Raw genomic sequence first — 19,859 nt, forward strand, 5'->3', positions numbered from 1 at the left:
CGATGAACAATGTGGACGATCTGTATAAAAATTCCTCGAATTTGTTTACTCGACAGGGGCACGCCCCTATCATCTCACACACTCACGTGCGGGATTAACTCCCATTCTCAAAACACATAGCTTTTTCGCCTTGAATAAACAACGCAACATAACGTTAATATTCCAATAAGACTACATTATAGTGTTTTTGATTTTCAGTAAATGGCTTAGGCATGTAAACCATTGCGTGATACTGCATTTGAGTATAGAGAAGCATTTGAGAGATCTAGTATTGACCAGTAGGGATTGGACACCATTTAGCAAGAGCTAACGTTAGCTCGAACACGGAAAAGACGTGCTGGGTGAAACGGAATTGTTTATGCCTCTGCTGATCATGAATAGGCAAGGTAAGTCGGTTGCATTTAATTTACTATGGCTAGATTGTTGAATTGTTAAATGACCGACTGACATCCTACTCTGGATCACACGGTGAGATAAAAAATACTTTCAATTCGACCGTACCTAGCCTCTCCTGCTATGCGTGATCAGCCACACGCAATGCTATTGCTAGCGCTACAGGTAGCCATGGATTTCAGCACCATGGACAGCGCGCTGGGCGAAATTGAGAACAACGCACTGGGTCAACACAGTGGCCCAGTAGGCCTACACCAGGGATGGGCAACTTTGATAGGAGTGTGGGACACAAAAAAATCTGAACTCATCATTAGGGGTCGCAGTCGCTTGCGGGTCTGCGTACCCACCACATCCATACCCACACATGCAGCTCAGAGCCGGCCCTAGCCTTTTGGGGGCTCTAAACGAAATGTTGTCCCCCCCCCCCCCCCCCCCCCACTTTTTAGCGGCCTCCTCTTGACAGCGGAGACAAAAAATAATATGTTTTAGAGTTCGATTCCTGCAATTCTACACATTTTGCCATGGGGTGTAGAGAAAATGTTGCTGTTTTAAAGCAAGTTTTCTGCAATTCTACACAATTTGCCATTGGGCGGAGAGAAATGTTTGCATTGCATGTTTAATATGATATCTGACTGAGAGTGAATAACAAAATCAATGGGTGCCCTCCGGTCTATAATTCGACCATGAATACTACAAGTTTAGATAGATGGCCGCTAGACTAACTTACCCATCTAAAAAAAGTGAGCTGAAATGGGCTAATTGAGTGACTCTCAGTGACTGATATTACAAGAGAAAGACTGCTGATGCACAACCACATTTCGAAATTGCACCTTGTGCATTTTACTATTCTAACTCTCAACAGTAAGTTGAGACCTGACTGAGTTCCTAAAAAAATAAAAATAATGATGTATGCTACACACATATTGTTGAGGACATCTTCAGCCTGTCCTTACAAGCTGTTGACTTCATGAAGATGAACTGCCAGTAGAGCAATAATTTATGTCAACAACTGATTGAATATTAATGAATTAAGTCACAGCTCGAGCATTGATATGGGTATGCATTGTAGACAGTAACATGTATACTCCTTTCAAAGGTTACAGTGGGGAAAATGTTTCACCAAGGAACATTTCCATTGGAATATCAAGAATTGGAAGTCCTACTAACGGTCTATCAGAGGAGGATGAGGTTGATTTAAAGATGGAGCTGGCAAAGGTATTATTCTCTCTGTGTCTGTCCAACTTTGCCCTTTTGTCCCATTCTTCATGTTGTCAAACATTGTCATATTCATTTATGTTGAATGTGTCTCTTAGGATAATATTTTGTTCAGATTTTGATTTGCACCCAAGTGAATGGAAAAAGACAAGTCATAGAATAATTAAAAAATCCACAATTTTTACTTTTTAGTCTGAACTCTGGATCCTTGAACGTTGTAAACTTTTTTGCCATTTTGTTCTGCTCAGACGGAGGATGAAATACAGACTTTGCGGCAGGTACTCTTGGCCAAAGAGAAATATGCGATGGACATCAAGAGGCAGCTGGGTATGGGCCCCTTCAGTGAGATTAAACAGAACCTGTCCAAAGGCTGGCAGGAAGTCCAGACCTCCAATGCGTAAGTACTTCCTCCTGTGAGATGCCCTCATGATGTCACACAACACTCCTGCTTCTTCAACCGCCTATACGACATCACCACCAGAAATGTATTAAAGTAACCTGAGGCATTATAAAGACTAACTTACCCATCTAAAAAAAAGTTAGCTGACATGGACTGATTGAGTGACTGTCAGTGAATGACATAACAAGCTTGATAATAATACATCAGAATTGGTAATAATAATAATAATAATTTGGTGGGTGCTTATATATACACTGCAAAAAAAAGAAATCAGTCAATTGAAATAAATTCATTAGGCCCTAATCTATGGATTTCACTTGACTGGGAATACAGATATGCATCTGTTGGTCACAGATACCTTTTAAACAAAGTAGAGCCGTGGATCAGAAAACCAGTCAATATCTGGTGTGACCACAGTTTGTCTCATGGAGTGTGACAGACACAGCTCCTTCGCATAGAGTTGATAAGTCTGTTGATTGTGGCCTGTGAAATGTTGTCCCACTCCTCTTCAATGGCTGTGCGAAGATGCTGAATATCGGTGGGAACTAGAACACACTGTCGTACACGTCGATCCAGAGCATCCCAAACATGCTCAATGGGTGACATGTCTGTTGAGTATGCAGGCCATGGAAGAACTGGGACATTTTCAGCTTCCAGGAATTGTGTACAGATCCTTGCGACATGGGGCCATGCATTATCAGGCTGAAACATGAGGTGATGGCGGTGGATGAATGACACAACAATGGGCCTCTGGATCTCATCATGGTATCTTTGTGCATTCAAATTGCCATCAATAAAATGCAATTTTGTTCGTTGTCTGTAGCTTATGCCTGCCCATACCATAACCACACTGCCACCCTGGGGCACTCTGTTCACAACGTTGGCATCAGCAAACCGTTCGCCCACAAACACACTGTTTGCCTTCTGCCCGGTGCATTTGAAACAGGGATTCATCCGTGAAGAGCACAATTCTCCAGCGTGCCAGTGGCCATCGAAGGTGAGCATTTGCCCACTGAAATCAAACTGCAGTCAGGTCAAGACCCTGGTGAGAATGACGAGCACGCAGATGAGCTTCCCTAAGACGGCTTATGGTAGAGAAATGAACATTCAACATTTGAGAGAAATAAGCTTTTTGTGCGTATGGAACATTTCTGGGATCTTTTATTTCAGCTCATGAAACATGGGACCAACACTTTACATGTTGCGTTTATATTTCTGTTCAGTATATTTGTCCTATGTCACACATGTACAATTGTGTATTATATGCATTTGTGAATTGGAAATTGTTTTTTTGCATATTCCAACTCCCCCTGAGACACTATCAGAATTGAAGGCATTCCAAAACTGTGGATAGATTTCAAACTAATGGCGAGCCTTTGCAAATGAACCAGGGCAGTTTTGACTCTGACTTAATGTGAGTAAAAGTTGGGCAAAGGTGAACTAAGCCTGCCAAAACGGCTATTGTATCTATTATTATTTCTGGCAGAACGCTGTAGAAAAGCATGCAATGTCAGCACCCTGTTTTAGCCTGGCATAATACCTACAGTTGAAGTCGGAAGTTTACATACACCTTAGCCAAAAACCTTTATACTCAGTTTTTCACAATTCCTGACATTTAATACTAGTAAAAATTCCCTGTCTTAGGTCAGTTAGGATCACCACTTTATTTTAAGAATGTGAAATGTCAGAATAATAGTAAAGATAATGATTTATTTCGGCTTTTACAGTGGGGAAAAAAGTATTTAGTCAGCCACCAATTGTGCAAGTTCTCCCACTTAAAAAGATGAGAGAGGCCTGTAATTTTCATCATAGGTACACGTCAACTATGACAGACAAATTGAGATTTTTTTTTCTAGGAAATCACATTGTAGGATTTTTAATGAATTTATTTGCAAAGTATGGTGGAAAATAAGTATTTGGTCACCTACAAACAAGCAGGATTTCTGGCTCTCACAGACCTGTAACTTCTTCTTTAAGAGGCTCCTCTGTCCTCCACTCGTTACCTGTATTAATGGCACCTGTTTGAACTTGTTATCAGTATAAAAGACACCTGTCCACAACCTCAAACAGTCACACTCCAAACTCCACTATGGCTAAGACCAAAGAGCTGTCAAAGGACACCAGAAACAAAATTGTAGACCTGCACCAGGCTGGGAAGACTGAATCTGCAATAGGTAAGCAGCTTGGTTTGAAGAAATCAACTGTGGGAGCAATTATTAGGAAATGGAAGACATACAAGACCACTGATAATCTCCCTCGATCTGGGGCTCCACGCAAGATCTAACCTTGTGGGTTCAAAATGATCACAAGAACGGTGAGCAAAAATCCCAGAACCACACGGGGGGACCTAGTGAATGACCTGCAGAGAGCTGGGACCAAAGTAACAAAGCCTACCATCAGTAACACACTACGCCGCCAGGGACTCAAATCCTGCAGTGCCAGACGTGTCCCCCTGCTTAAGCCAGTACATGTCCAGGCCCGTCTGAAGTTTGCTAGAGTGCATTTGGATGATCCAGAAGAGGATTGGGAGAATGTCATATGGTCAGATGAAACCAAAATAGAACTTTTTGGTAAAAACTCAACTCGTCGTGTTTGGAGGACAAAGAATGCTGAGTTGCATCCAAAGAACACCATACCTACTGTGAAGCATGGGGGTGGAAACATCATGCTTTGGGGCTGTTTTTCTGCAAAGGGACCAGGACGACTGATCTGTGTAAAGGAAAGAATGAATGGGGCCATGTATCGTGAGATTGAGTGAAAACCTCCTTCCATCAGCAAGGGCATTGAAGATAAAACGTGGCTGGGTCTTTCAGCATGACAATGATCCCAAACACACCGCCCGGGCAACGAAGGAGTGGCTTCGTAAGAAGCATTTCAAGGTCCTGGAGTGGCCTAGCCAGTCTCCAGATCTCAACCCCATAGAAAATCTTTGGAGGGAATTGAAAGTCTGTGTTGCCCAGCGACAGCCCCAAAACATCACTGCTCTAGAGGAGATCTGCATGGAGGAATGGGCCAAAATACCAGCAACAGTGTGTGAAAACCTTGTGAAGACTTACAGAAAACGTTTGACCTGTGTCATTGCCAACAAAGGGTATATAACAAAGTATTGAGAAACTTTTGTTATTGACCAAATACTTATTTTCCACCATAATTTGCAAATAAATTCATAAAAAAATCCTACAATGTGATTTTCTGGATTTTTTTTCTCTCATTTTGTCTGTCATAGTTGACGTGTACCTATGATGAAAATTACAGGCCTCTCTCATCTTTTTAAGTGGGAGAACTTGCACAATTGGTGGCTGACTAAATACTTTTTTACCCCACTGTATTTATTTCATCACATTCCCAGTGGGTCAGAAGTTTACATACACGCAATTAGTATTTGGTAGCATTGCCTTTAAATTGTTTAACTTGGGTCAAACATTTCGGGTAGCCTTCCACAAGCTTCCCACAAAAAGTTGGGTGAATTTTGGCCCATTCCTCCTGACAGAGCTGGTGTAACTGAGTCACGTTTGTAGGCCTCCTTGCTCGCACACGCTTTTTCAGTTCTGCCCACAAATGTTCTATAGGATTGAGGTCAGGGCTTTGTGATGGCCACTCCAATACCTTGACGCTGTTGTCCTTAAGCCATTTTGCCACAACTTTGGAAGTATGCTTGGGGTCATTATTCCATTTGGAAGACCCATTTGCGACCAAGCTTTAACTTCCTGACTGATGTCTTGAGATGTTGCTTCAATATATCCACATAATTTTCCTTCCTCATGATGCCATCTATTTTGTGAAGTGCACCAGTCCCTCCTGCAGCAATGCACCCCCACAGCATGATGCTGCCACCCCCGTGCTTCACGGTTGGGATGGTGTTCTTCGGCTTGTAAGTTACCCCCTTTTTCCTCCAAACATAACGATGGTCATTATGGCCAAACAGTTCTATTTTTGTTTCATCAGACCAGAGGACATTTCTCCAAAACGTACGATTTTTGTCCCCATGTGCAGTTGCAAACCGTAGTCTGGCTTTTTTATGGCGGTTTTGGAGCAGTGGCTTCTTCCTTGCTGAGCGGCCTTTCAGGTTATGTCGATATAGGACTCGTTTTACTGTGGCTATAGATACTTTTGTACCTGTTTCCTCCAGCATCTTCACAAGGTCCTTTGCTGTTGTTCTGGGATTGATTTGCACTTTTCGCACCAAAGTACGTTCATCTCTAGGAGACAGAACACGTCTCCTTCCTGAGCGGTACGACGGCTGCATGGTCCCATGGTGTTTATACTTGCGTACTATTGTTTGTACAGATGAACGTGGTACCTTCAGGCGTTTGGAAATTGCTCCCGAGGATGAACCAGACTTTTAATTTAATTTTAAATTTAATATGCCATTTAGCAGACGCCTTTATCCAAAGCGACTTACAGTCGTGCGTGCATACATTTTTGTGTATGGGTGGTCCCGGGGATCGAACCCACTACCTTGGCGTTACAAGCACCGTGCTCTACCAGCTGAGCTACAGAGGACCACAGACTTGTGGAGGTCTACAATTATTTTCTGAGGTCTTGGCTGATTTCTTTTGATTTTCCCATGATGTCAAGCAAAGAGGCACTGAGTTTGAAGATAGGCCTTGAAAAACATCCACAGGTACACCTCCAATTGACTCAAATGATGTCAATTAGCCTATCAGAAGCTTCTAAAGCCATGACATAGTTTTCTGGAATTTTACAAGCTGTTTAAAGGCACAGTCAACTTAGTAAACTTCTGACCCACTGGAATTGTGATACAGTGAATTATAAGTGAAATAATCTGTCTGTAAACAATTGTTGGACAAATTACTTGTGTCATGCACAAAGTAGATGTCCTAACCAACTTGCCAAAACTATAGTTTGTTAACAAGAAATTTGTGGAGTGGTTGAAAAACAAGTTTTAATGACTCCAACCTAAGTGTATGTAAACTTCCGACTTCAACTGTACATAATCCTGAAATGCACGCTCATCTTCAGTACTTAGTGCTCTCTCCAAGATGGAGCCCTGATGATAATGTACCTCTGTATTTACAGATATCTGACAGCCTCAGCTACTCTGGAGGACATCAGCCAATCTAACGTGTGAGTGGTCACTATGTTTACATCCATTATATACAGTGGGGAGAACAAGTATTTGATACACTGCCGATTTTGCAGGTTTTCCTACTTACAAAGCATGTAGAGGTCTGTAATTTTTATCATAGGTACACTTCAACTGTGAGAGACGGAATCTAAAACAAAAATCCAGAAAATCACATTGTATGATTTTTAAGTAATTCATTTGCATTTTATTGCATTTTATTGCATGACATAAGTATTTGATACATCAGAAAAGCAGAACTTAATATTTGGTACAGAAACCTTTGTTTGCAATTACAGAGATCATACGTTTCCTGTAGGTCTTGACCAGGTTTGCACACACTTCAGCAGGGATTTTGGCCCACTCCTCCATACAGACCTTCTCCAGATCCTTCAGGTTTCAGGGCTGTCGCTGGGCAATACGGACTTTCAGCTCCCTCCAAAGATGTTCTATTGGGTTCAGGTCCGGAGACTGGCTAGGCCACTCCAGGACCTTGAGATGCTTCTTACGGAGCCACTCCTTAGTTGCCCTGGCTGTGTGTTTCGGGTCGTTGTCATGCTGGAAGACCCAGCCACGACCCATCTTCAATGCTCTTACTGAGGGAAGGAGGTTGTTGGCCAAGATCTCGCGATACATGGCCCCATCCATCCTCCACTCAATACGGTGCAGTCGTCCTGTCCCCTTTGCAGAAAAGCATCCCCAAAGAATGATGTTTCCACCTCCATGCTTCACGGTTGGGATGGTGTTCTTGGGGTTGTACTCATCCTTCTTCTTCCTCCAAACACGGCGAGTGGAGTTTAGACCAAAAAGCTCTATTTTTGTCTCATCAGACCACATGACCTTCTCCCATTCCTCCTCTGGATCATCCAGATGGTCATTGGCAAACTTCAGACGGGCCTGGACATGCGCTGGCTTGAGCAGGTGGACCTTGCGTGCGCTGCAGGATTTTAATCCATGACGGCGCAGTGTGTACTAATGGTTTTCTTTGAGACTGTGGTCCCAGCTCTCTTCAGGTCATTGACCAGGTCCTGCCGTGTAGTTCTGGGCTGATCCCTCACCTTCCTCATGATCATTGATGCCCCACGAGGTGAGATCTTGCATGGAGCCCCAGACTGAGGTTGACCGTCATCTTGAACTTCTTCCATTTTCTAATAATTGTGCCAACAGTTGTTGCCTTCTCACCAAGCTGCTTGCCTATTGTCCTGTAGCCCATCCCAGCCTTGTGCAGGTCTACAATTTTATCCCTGATGTCCTTACACAGCTCTCTGGTCTTGGCCATTGTGGAGAGGATGGAGTCTGTTTGATTGAGTGTGTGGACAGGTGTCTTTTATACAGGTAACGAGTTCAAACAGGTGCAGTTAATACAGGTAATGAGTGGAGAACAGGAGGGCTTCTTAAAGAAAAACTAACAGGTCTGTGAGAGCCGGAATTCTTACTGGTTGGTAGGTGATCAAATACTTATGTTATGCAATAAAATGCAAATTAATTACTTAAAAATCATTCTATGTGATTTTCTGGATTTTTGTTTTAGATTCCGTCTCTCACAGTTGAAGTGTACCTATGATAAAAATTACAGACCTCTACATGCTTTGTAAGTAGGAAAACCTGCAAAATCGGCAGTGTATCAAATACTTGTTCTCCCCACTGTATATAAAGTTAACCAAGACGGGCTTTTCTAAAAGTGTTGTTGTTCTATGTTGTTCTAAGCTCTATGTTGGAACAGCTGATAGGATTTTAAAGTCAGCTGGATCAGAGGCCTGTTAATAGCCTGTCTAATAGCCTGTTTAACACTGGCAGCAGCATTAACAACAGGCTGTGGCTGGCCTGGCCGGGGAGGGAGCACTTCACTTGGTGAAACCAGAGGAGGTGGGGGTGTCTGGCTATCTGCACTAGGACGGGGGTGATGACAAAGGAGCTGATGGCTCGTGTTTTGGGGTTTCACCCATCGTGTTTCAACCGGTCCATCCATGCTCACAGCATGTGTCCTCCTGCTGCTGCTGTGGTGGCACACAGCATGCTCGTCACTGTGAAAAGGAGGATCCATGAAAGTGGAATATGAGGATGTGGATGCGCCAATATGCAAATGAAGTTCTTGTGTAGGGTGTACTTTGAACACACCTCAGTGACATAGGTTAAGTTTTGCCCTTTTCCCCCTTGATATACTATAGTAGTCATGCCGACTGATTGGCAGTCAAAATATAAACTTCCTATCTTTTCTATATCTCTGACTCTGTCTCTCGCTTTCTGTGACTAGGTATAAGAGGACCCAGGAGAGTATCTCTAATGCAGGACAGATGACCAGTGCTGCCCTGTCCACAATGGGTGTGGCCATTACAAGGAGACTTGGAGACATGAGGTACCCTCAGCTCATCCTCCCATACACTCTTCTATTCTTTCCATCTTCCTTCACCACCTCTATTACTCATCTGTCCACCAGCTATGTCCACCCTTCATATCCGTCATTTTGTCTAAATCCACTAAATCAATCATCCATCTTTTTAATCCAGTTATATATATATATATATATATATATATATATATATATATATATATATATATATATATATATATACAACTGCTCTTTTCATGACATAGACTGACCAGGTGAATCAAGGTGAAAGCTATGATCCCTTATTGATGGCACCTGTTAAATCCACTTCAATCAGTGTAGATGAAGGGGAGGAGACATGTTAAAAATATATTTTTAAGCCTTGAGACAATTGAGACATGGATTCTGTATGTGTGCCATTCAGAGGGTGAATGGGCAAGACAAAATATTTAAGTGCCTTTGAACGGGGTATGGTAGTAGGTGCCAGGCTCACCGGTTTGAGTGTGTCAAGAACTGCAACGCTGCTGGGTTTTTCACGTTCAACAGTTTTCCGTGTGTATCAAGAATGGTCCACCACCCAAAAGACATCCAGGCAACTTGACACAACTGTGGGAAGCATTGGAGTCAACATGGGCCAGCATCCCTGTGGCATGCTTTCGACACCTTGTAGAGTCATGTGTATATATATACACAACTTTTTATCCTCTGAGCAGCCATACACAACATAGTACAAACGTAATGGCGTAATGCATGTCATAACAATGCCGTTCCCCTTCACAGGACACATTTGTTGAGGACAAAGGTTTCTTCTTGTGCACTTGTTTACGCAATATCGCTTATCTACTTTACTGTTCTTTCACAAAGCCTTTAAATTGAGCCTGTGTAAAGGGTAGCTGTCGGTGTGATGCATTTTTGCTTGCCATTAATGATGGTTTAAGTTATACACACACACTCATACAGCGCACTGCCAATATTTACACCTCCATGTGGCCTCTTGATTACTGTATCTGACCGTCTCTCTTTCCCCATTGCTTTCCTGTAACGCTGCCCACTGACCGGACAGGGCACTGCCTTTGCCAAGCCCACCTCGGTAAGGATAGTAGGAGTTCCCTGGTGATATATTCTCACAGACTGTTGCATTAGCTCCTCGGCCCTGCAAGACTTTACTACCTTAGATCTGAGTGAACTACTTACTCAAACTAACTACTGAGTGGACTGTTGCATTAGTTTAGACCTGAGTGAACTACCCAAGTTGATAGGTCAACGTTAATGTTGCTGACCTTCTTGGCTTGCTGACCTTTCAACCTGACCTGATTAAGCTGCTACTGATCTTATCTGTTTTTCTTGCTCACATGCTATACTACTATACTACATTATGTACTACTATACTACATGTTGTACTGCTATGCTACATGATGTACTGCTATACTACAGGATGTACTGCTATACTACAGGATGTACTGCTATACTACAGGATGTACTGCTATACTACATTATGTACTGCTATACTATATGATGTAGTGCTATACTGCATGATGTACAGCTATACTAGATGATGTACTACTATACTACATGATGTACTGCTATACTACATGATGTACTACTATACTACATGATGTACTACTATATTACATGATGTACTACTATATTACATGATGCACTACTATACTACAGGATGTACTGCTATACTACATGATGTACTGCTATACTAGATGACGTACTACTATACTACATGACGTACTACTATATTACATGATGCACTACTATATTACATGATGTACTGCTATACTGCATGATGTACAGCTATACTAGATGATGTACTACTATACTACATGATGTACTGCTATACTACATGATGTACTACTATACTACATGATGTACTACTATATTACATGATGCACTACTATACTACAGGATGTACTGCTATACTACATGATGTACTGCTATACTAGATGATGTACTACTATACTACATGATGTACTGCTATACTACATGATGTACTACTATACTACATGACGTACTACTATATTACATGATGCACTACTATATTACATGATGTACTACTATACTACATGATGTACTACTATACTATATGATGCACTACTATACTACATGATGTACTGCTCTTACTAATGTCTCTTTGTCTCTCTTTCTGCTCTCTGACGCACCAGCCCCTCCTTGGGCCACTCCATCAGTGTGCCTGCTATGTCAATGAGGTAAAACACTGTGCACACCTCTTTCCCAGTCAGACATCACTGAAATTCTGCCCTACTACTACTTCCTGCAGTACCTCCATAGGCGGTGAATGATGTTTGAATGATATTAACTTCATCCCCAGGCTAATTGCGAACAGCGCTTGGGGAGGAAGAGTCTGGTGAACAAGATTAGAATTACATTAATGCTGCAAGTAAATAAAGTTACATTTAAAGCTGAAAAAGTTACTTTACCCTGAAATGGTACCTCAAAGTGATTTCTATTGTTTAAGAGATAATGTGTCTTTCTGCCTCCTTGTAGACATTCCAATACATTCAAGTCCTTTGAAGACATGGTGGGAAGCGTGAAGGTGAGTGTCTGTGTTCTCTCACAATCACAAACATAAAGAACAGAAAATACTGTATTTTCTCATCTTTAATATTAAAACTAAATCCTAATTTCTCTACTGTCTTCTGTCTCTCCCACACAGAACAAGGTGTCCATGAGTCGAGGGAATGATGGAGAGGTCTCTGGGTTTGGAAGAAGCCCATCTCAGAACAGTGGTTCCTTCTAACATAATCAATTTATTTTTCTATCCACCATCTGTAATCTCACTATACTCCCTTAATCACTTTAACCTGATGGCATTGTCCACACTACTCCTTCAAAGAGTAAACATTGTGCAGGAGGTTGATAAATACATGAATGACAAAGTAAAATGTATATGGATTCCATGTGTGGGCTATGCAGAGATATTTAACAGTTTATTTGTTGTTGGAGTGGGGTGGGAGACCTTTAAAATGTCATACTGTGAATTGAATGTGTGTCAAGCTACAAGGATTATTCTATGATGTTATAAATGAATGTAGCTTCAGTTGTGAGATAGAGGGGAGTAATGACTTGGGTTTGGCATTGACAGTGTTGGTTCCAACCATTCATTCTAAATTTGAAGTAGTATTTCCAATATGTAGTTATTTATATTGGCCTACTGTTTGTAGGAAAATGTCATTGTCATATTCTGCTATTGCATTCTAAGAACATAACAATCACAAATGTACAGTGATGTATTTTTGTACTTTTAAGAGAATTTTCAATTAAAACGTATGTGGTCTGATCTAATGTGTAATGATTTTGGATACTGTACCTTTCGGTAAAAATAAAGAGATGCATAAAAGTGAATATTGTTGTTACTGTTGACAGCTACAACCATGGTACGGTGGTATAATAGACTCCGGTAGAACAGTGACTGTCATAAAAAAAAAATCGTATTCCCTGACCGGGAATCGAACCCGGGCCGCGGCGGTGAGAGCGCCGAATCCTAACCACTAGACTACCAGGGAAGGCTGAAGCCAGATACGAAAATTAGAATATTATATTTTTAACCCTGAAAAACCCATTATTCTGTCTTTCCTTTTCATTACGATATTATTGACCGAATTAAACTTGATAATGTATAGGAACTGTTACAATAGTCTGTGATTCCAATCATCTTACAAATATTGAAAAGGAAAAGCCAGATAATCACATTTTGACATTATGTTCTGCTTTCACGCGGTAGAAGAACAGATTAAAGCAGTGGGCTACTGGGTTAAAGTTCGGTTATTCGTTGTTTGCACATTTGCGACAGCTGCGGATTCTGGATGAAGTGTCTGTCAAAAGCATTGCAATTGATTGCAACGCATGTTTTGTGCTTGCCCAGCCTTATAGACTAGACGTAACATGTTAAACGTAAATCCGGAAAAAGTATTTAGTATGATATGTTATGTTTGGAATGATTACATAGGGTAGTTGGTCGGTATGGACGGAAGGGCATGCGTGCATATAACGCGAAGTCTAGCAACCCAAAGGTTGTGTTTGACTCTCATCATGGACAATGTTAGCTAATTATCAACTTTGCAACTACTTACAACTTTTAGCTACTTTGCAACTACTTAGCATGTTAGCTAACCCTACCCCTAACCCTAATATTAACCCTTTAGCCTAACTCCTAACCCCTTACCCTGACCTTAGCCCTAACGCTTTGAACACACCGACTGTGTCATTGCGCAAAATAGATATGTGTGCAACAAAAGTTCAACATTCACCTTCTGCTACCATTTCTGTCAACCCGTTTACACATACAGTTTGACACTTAGGTTCGATAAATCCAATGTATGCACCACACAGAAAGCACTGTGACTGCCTCTGCAACGCAATGCTGCAAGGCGAACGCAGCGTTCCATTGGAAATTAATGTACTTCTGGTGTACCAAAACGCAAAAAACACAGTTGGTGTGTTCAAAGCGTAACCCTAACCCTAACTTTAACCCCTAACCTCTAGCCTAGATAACATTATCCACCTAGCTAACGTTAGTGCTAGCCACCTAGCTAACGTTAGCCACAACAAATTGGAACTCGTAACATATCATACCTTTTGCAAATTCGTTACATATTATACAAATTGCAATTCGTAACATATCATAAGAATTGTAATGTGTAATATATCATACGAAAAGTAATATTGGCACTATTTGCAGTCATCTTTCCGTTTACTATTTTACGTCTACCCCTGAGTTCAGGTTGGCTTCCCTGGAAACGTAGGCCTTAACGTGCCCTAACCCCACCCATGAGCAGCTCGTCAAGGATGGGTTACAGCCCGCACTGTATAAAGTTACCTGCCTGTCCCTATTCATCATTCTACACTGAGGACACTGGAAAGACTTTGAAGGGTTCCATTCGAGAAAATACCACAAATGGGCAAAAGTAGTCGTTTAGCTTAATTCACCGAGTCTTGTCAACAGACCCTCACCTGCCTTTGGTGTTTTTCAACATCATCAAACGCCAAATAAAAAAGGTAAGATTGATTTGATTGCTTTTAGAAAAGGCTAAATAATATGGGCCATTGAGTAACCTAGGCTACTTGCCCAGATAATAATGGACAATGTGTGTCCAATCATATGTTGACCTACTAAAGGAAGAGCTAGCTATGACAGTAATGATATTTTATTTATTGTCCTGGCACAAATTATAAAAAAGTAAGATTTCACATTGCCTTTAACAATGTAGGCTAATAGCCTTAAAATACTGAAATCAGAATGTGGGGTTCTCTTTTCCACCAGCTTGGTATCCTATCTGATTCTGATCATCATATCATCAAATAGGAATATCAATAATAATTATCTAATCAATTGGATAATTGTTGCCTTGACTGCTGATATTGTCTAGTCTCTTTGCATCTACATTTTGTCTAGATGGTCTGTTTATCATACACTTGCCAGTGCTGGTCTCATTTGTTTTTCTGCACATGAGGTTGGATTGGCCATGCTGGCATGAATACAATGTGCAATGCACATTCACACAACCTGTATAGTCCTGCTTTCTGGTATATCCTGCTTTTTGAGTGGCTTACTCAGCACCTTAGAGGTCCTGTAGCGGCCAGCACCAAGTGTTGAGCCCTTTGACTCTCCTAGCACGTGCACAGCACTCTGTTTCCTGGATAGGTGCCCAGAAGTTGGAACATTATACCTGCATACCCCGGTCCCAGACAGCCCACTTATTTACAGAAAATGGTGTGGAAGTCACTCGGCACAGCTGTTGGTCTCTATCACAACCCTCAGACTGGGGGCTAAGCCAACAGTGATATCAGATAGAGGCTCAAGGGGTCAGGAGCATGGGAAGTGGAAACACACGTTGCCTATAATAGGCTAATGATAGGCTTCTGTTAATGGATGATGCTAGTAATCCAGAAACAATTTTTTTTGTCACTCAGTCACGTTTCTAACTCACTTTGGCTGAAGTTGAATATAGGCCTGTTCTCTGCGGTGTCAATGCTGGGAATGGGTTGCAGGCTGATGAAATAGGTCTTACACTTTGCACAGACAAATCTGTACAAAAGCCTATGTTGATGTTGTGTTATGGTGCATTCAGTGAGATCTAGCAGCATCCATAGCCAATATTATTTGGCTCATCCCAGTATCACTTGCCTCTGCTTGTATGGTTCCTGTCTCCACACACATAATAATATCCCCTTCTTCCCTAGGTTTCCCATCTTCCATCTTTGAAAGGGTTTGAGGTAAAGGTTTAAGAAAATGGCATCAATTCCATCCACTGGCTCTCTCATCGCCACCCATGATTACTATAGAAGGCGCATAGGATCCACCTCTAGCAACAGCTCCTGTGGCAGTTCTGAGTACGCTGGCGAAGTCATTCCACACCCCCCAGGTACAGACCAGTTTCTCGCACGATGACGAGTTTTACTTTATCTCTCTCGGTCACTCGATTCCTAATGACCAGGTTCCTAACGTTTCCTCTTGTTTTTTCTTCCTCAGGTCTGCAGAGACAAGACTCTGGTCACTGGTGGTCTTCTTTCTTCTTCCCAAACAAACAGAACCAGCCTGGCAGCATGGTTGGATCTGAACAGAAGTGAGTTCCCTAACCGAAGAGTCACATAAATTGATTAAATCCATGCATAGTTTAAATGTTGTGCTTAATTTGTCCTTACTTTGTAAGACTTCTCATCTTAAGTAACCAGTTCATTGTTTTTCTGTACCTCTTTAGCTAAACAATATTTCCTTGTTGCAGGAGTGGAACGTACACAGTGGCCAACGGTCAGGTGGCGTGTATCGCCAGGGAGATGGTGTTGAAGAAGCAGCTCAGTAGGCAACTCGCTGAAAGCAGCGACTCTGGGAAGGTGGAACCTGGGAGCCCACCACCCTCCTAATTCCATCTTCTCTTCTCCCCAAACCCTTCTCTTCAACACCCAACATCCCACTCCTCATCACCCCACACCTTGAGTCTAATCTAGGAAATTGAGGCGGCTGAGATTTTTTTACCTTTTAGTGATGGAGGCTGCTTTTCCTCCCTCTATGTTTATAAATAATATAGCTTTTTATAATTAAAGACAAAAAAATCCTAACAAATTACTTTACCCAGTATTTCTCTGATGTCATGCTTTTTGTTGTTGAATAAATCAAAGTTCTTGCAATGCATACTTTTGTATTGAATTGTATTCCCTATTCAAGTGACTAAATAAGTCCGTAAATATTTGTTTGTGTATATATATAACTGTGTGTACAGTGCCTTGCAAAAGTATTCATCCCCCTTGGCGTTTTTCCTATTTTGTTGCATTACAACCTGTAATTTAAATTGATTTTTATTTGGATTTCATGTAATGGACATACACAAAATAGTCCAAATTGGTGAAGTGAAATGAAAAAAATAACTTGTTTCAAAACATTCTAAAAAATAAATAATGGAAAAGTGGTGCGTGCATATGTATTCACCCCCTTTGCTATGAAGCCCCTAAATATGATCTGGTGCAACCAATTACCTTCAGAAGTCACATAATTAGTTAAAGTCCACCTGTGTGCGATCTGTCACATGATCTCAGTATGTATATATATATATACACCTGTTCTGAAATGCCCCAGAGTCTGCAACACCACTTAGCAAGGGGCACCACCAAGCAAGCGGCACCATGAAGACCAAGGAGCTCTCCAAACAGGTCAGGGACAACATTGTGGAGAAGTACAGATCAGGGTTGGGTTATAAAAAAATATCAGAAACTTTGAGCAAAATTAAATCCATTATTAAAAAATGGAAAGAATATGGCACCACAACAAACCTGCCAAGAGAGGGCCACCCACCAAAACTCACGGACCATGCAAGGAGGGCATTAATCAGAGAGGCAACAAAGAGACCAAAGATAACCCTGAAGGAGCTGCAAAGCTCCACAGCGGAGATTGGAGTATCTGTCCATAGGACCACTTTAAGCCGTACACTCCACAGAGCTGGGCTTTATGGAAGAGTGGCCAGAAAAAAGCCATTGGTTAAAGAAAAAAATAAGCAAACACGTTTAGTGTTTGCCAAAAGGCATGTGGGAGACTCCCCAAACATATGGAAGAAGGTACACTGGTCAGATGAGACTAAAATAGAGCTTTTTGGCCATCAAGGAAAACGCTATGTCTGGCGCAAACCCAACACCTCTCATCACCCCGAGAACAGCATCCCCACAGTGAAGCATGGTGGTGGCAGCATCATGCTGTGGGGATGTTTTTCATCGGCAGGGACTGGGAAACTGGTCAGAATTGAAGGTATGATGGATGGCGCTAAATACAGGGAAATTCTTGAGGGAAACCTGTTTCAGTCTTCCAGAGATTTGAGACTGGGACGGAGGTTCACCTTCCAGCAGGACAATGACCCTAAGCATACTGCTAAAGCAACACTCGAGTGGTTTAAGGGGAAACATTTTAAATGCATTGGAATGGCCTAGTCAAAGCCCAGACCTCAATCCAATTGAGAATCTGTGGCATGACTTATAACCAGCGGAACCCATCCAACTTGAAGGAGCTGGAGCAGTTTTGCCTTGAAGAATGGGCAAAAATCCCAGTGGCTAGATGTGCCAAGCTTAAAGAGACATACACCAAGAGACGTGCAGCTGTAATTGCTGCAAAAGGTGGCTCTACCAAGTACTGACTTTGGGGGGGTGAATATGCATATGCATATGCACGCTCAAGTTTTCAGTTTTTTTGTTTGTTTCACAATAACAAATATTTTGCATCTTCAAAGTGGTAGGCATGTTGTGTAAATCAAATGATACAAACCCCCCCAAAATCAATTTTAATTCCAGGTTGTTAGGCAACAAAATAGGAAAAATGCCAAGGGGGGTGAATACTTTCGCAAGCCACTGTATGTATAGTTTACACAAACAGAATTTAAAATAAAATCTTAGATTGGGCAGAAATTGCGAAGTAGTTATCTTACCTGATGTATTAAGTTAGTGATGAAAGTGTAGTTTATAATAACTTTTATAACAAGTCACTATTCTTAACTCATAGCCACTATACTGAACATGTAAAGTGTCCATGGCTATGATAGGGGATAGACAGATTTGAGAATGAACAGTTCTGGTGTCCATAATATGTAACCAAATGATAATAATCCCGAAAACTCCATTGTCAGTTTTGTTCGTCAATACTGATGAGTGTAGTGTCTGTTTTATAACAGCCACTGTTAATGTACTTGTTTAATGGAATTAAGCCGGTTAGGCTACAATATGATTAGCAACAGCTAATTGGTAAAGTCGATGGCTTACGCTTATATAATACAGTACACCTGTTCTGAAATATAGGTCAACCACCTGTGGAACATTCTGTGTTGCTGCAGAGTCATTCACATTGTTTAGCACAATCTCTTAGGGGATAAAAGTGAATGTCAAATATATTTTTATACAGTCTTTCTATGATCTCAACACATTGGTGGAGTCACCACCTGATGATATCAACAAGGATACAATAAAATACACTTTCAGGATTGTTCATTAAAGCATGGAACTAATGGGAAGACTTCACTCGTTTTACACTGACTGAAGTCGTCAACGAGGTTTACTCCAGTTACTGTAGCTAAGCATTTGATTGAACCTTTATTTATATATTGTTATTGTCATTAGATAAAACTCTATTTCACAAGAGAGACCTGTAGACATAAGTATCGTTTATACCTGGTTCTAACATGATTTCTTTGTCCTGATCTTTTCCACATTCTGATTGTGCATACATTTTCAGACAGGTGTAGATGATTAAAAGACGCATTGTGATCAGATCTTCCTGACCGCCTCTGGAGGTAGTCAGGGACCCATTGGTTTACACAGGCAGACCAAATCTGATATTTTTTCCACTAATTGGTCTTTCGACCAATCACATCATATCTTTCCACATCAGATCTTTTTCTGATATGGAAAGATCTGATGTGATTGGTCAAAAGACCAATTAGTGAGAGAAAAAAATCAGAATTGGGCTGCCTGTCTAAATGCAGCCATTGTGTCTGGATGTCTTACAAGTGTAAATGGTTCTGGACAGTGAAACCATTTAAATTCATAATTGGATCATCATCCCACCTTTTTAAAAATCATTGACAGGTGGAACCATTAACTTATGGCATCAATATGTGTCTTAAAATAAATAAATAGGAGGGACCAGAAAATCTGGTCACAATGCTGACACAGTAGACGGATATGAGACACATTTTAATACCATGTGTAGACATAGTTCTGAAAATGTGGACACAATCAGAATGGGACAAGATCAGGACAAAAGACTCATGTTAGCGGCAGGTATAAACAAAGCTTACATGCATGCTACATGTTGACATACAGGTACATGTTGCGATGCACTCAGTCTGATATGTATAGCACCACTCAAACATTTCATTAATTCATGGAGGATATTCTGTGAGCATCCACAATACACTTGCACGTTCCTCTTGGTA

The 19,859-nt window shown here is 41.3% G+C and overlaps 2 protein-coding genes across 2 annotated transcripts; both read left to right on the forward strand.

The window, feature by feature from the left end:
• Nucleotides 1-358: 358 nt before the first annotated feature.
• On the forward strand, nt 359-12,190 carry LOC311149912 (tumor protein D54-like; the record flags this gene model as incomplete). Its single annotated transcript, XM_084187140.1, has 9 exons — nt 359-386; nt 1,490-1,608; nt 1,857-2,005; nt 7,049-7,096; nt 9,349-9,450; nt 10,487-10,513; nt 11,595-11,639; nt 11,938-11,986; nt 12,107-12,190. 9 exons carry the CDS (start codon nt 359-361, stop codon nt 12,188-12,190), a joined length of 651 nt encoding a protein of 216 aa, XP_084043266.1.
• A 2,098-nt stretch (nt 12,191-14,288) lies between these two features.
• LOC311149793 (pancreatic progenitor cell differentiation and proliferation factor) lies at nt 14,289-16,857 on the forward strand. The gene is made up of 4 exons (XM_084187020.1): nt 14,289-14,448; nt 15,634-15,815; nt 15,923-16,016; nt 16,176-16,857. The coding sequence occupies exons 2-4, from the start codon at nt 15,683-15,685 to the stop codon at nt 16,312-16,314; spliced, it is 366 nt and encodes a 121-aa protein (XP_084043146.1). The 5' UTR covers nt 14,289-14,448; nt 15,634-15,682; the 3' UTR covers nt 16,315-16,857.
• Nucleotides 16,858-19,859: the final 3,002 nt, after the last annotated feature.

This window comes from Coregonus lavaretus (assembly GCF_964263955.1).
Source record: "Coregonus lavaretus genome assembly, chromosome: 22".
Lineage (NCBI taxonomy): Eukaryota > Metazoa > Chordata > Actinopteri > Salmoniformes > Salmonidae > Coregonus > Coregonus lavaretus.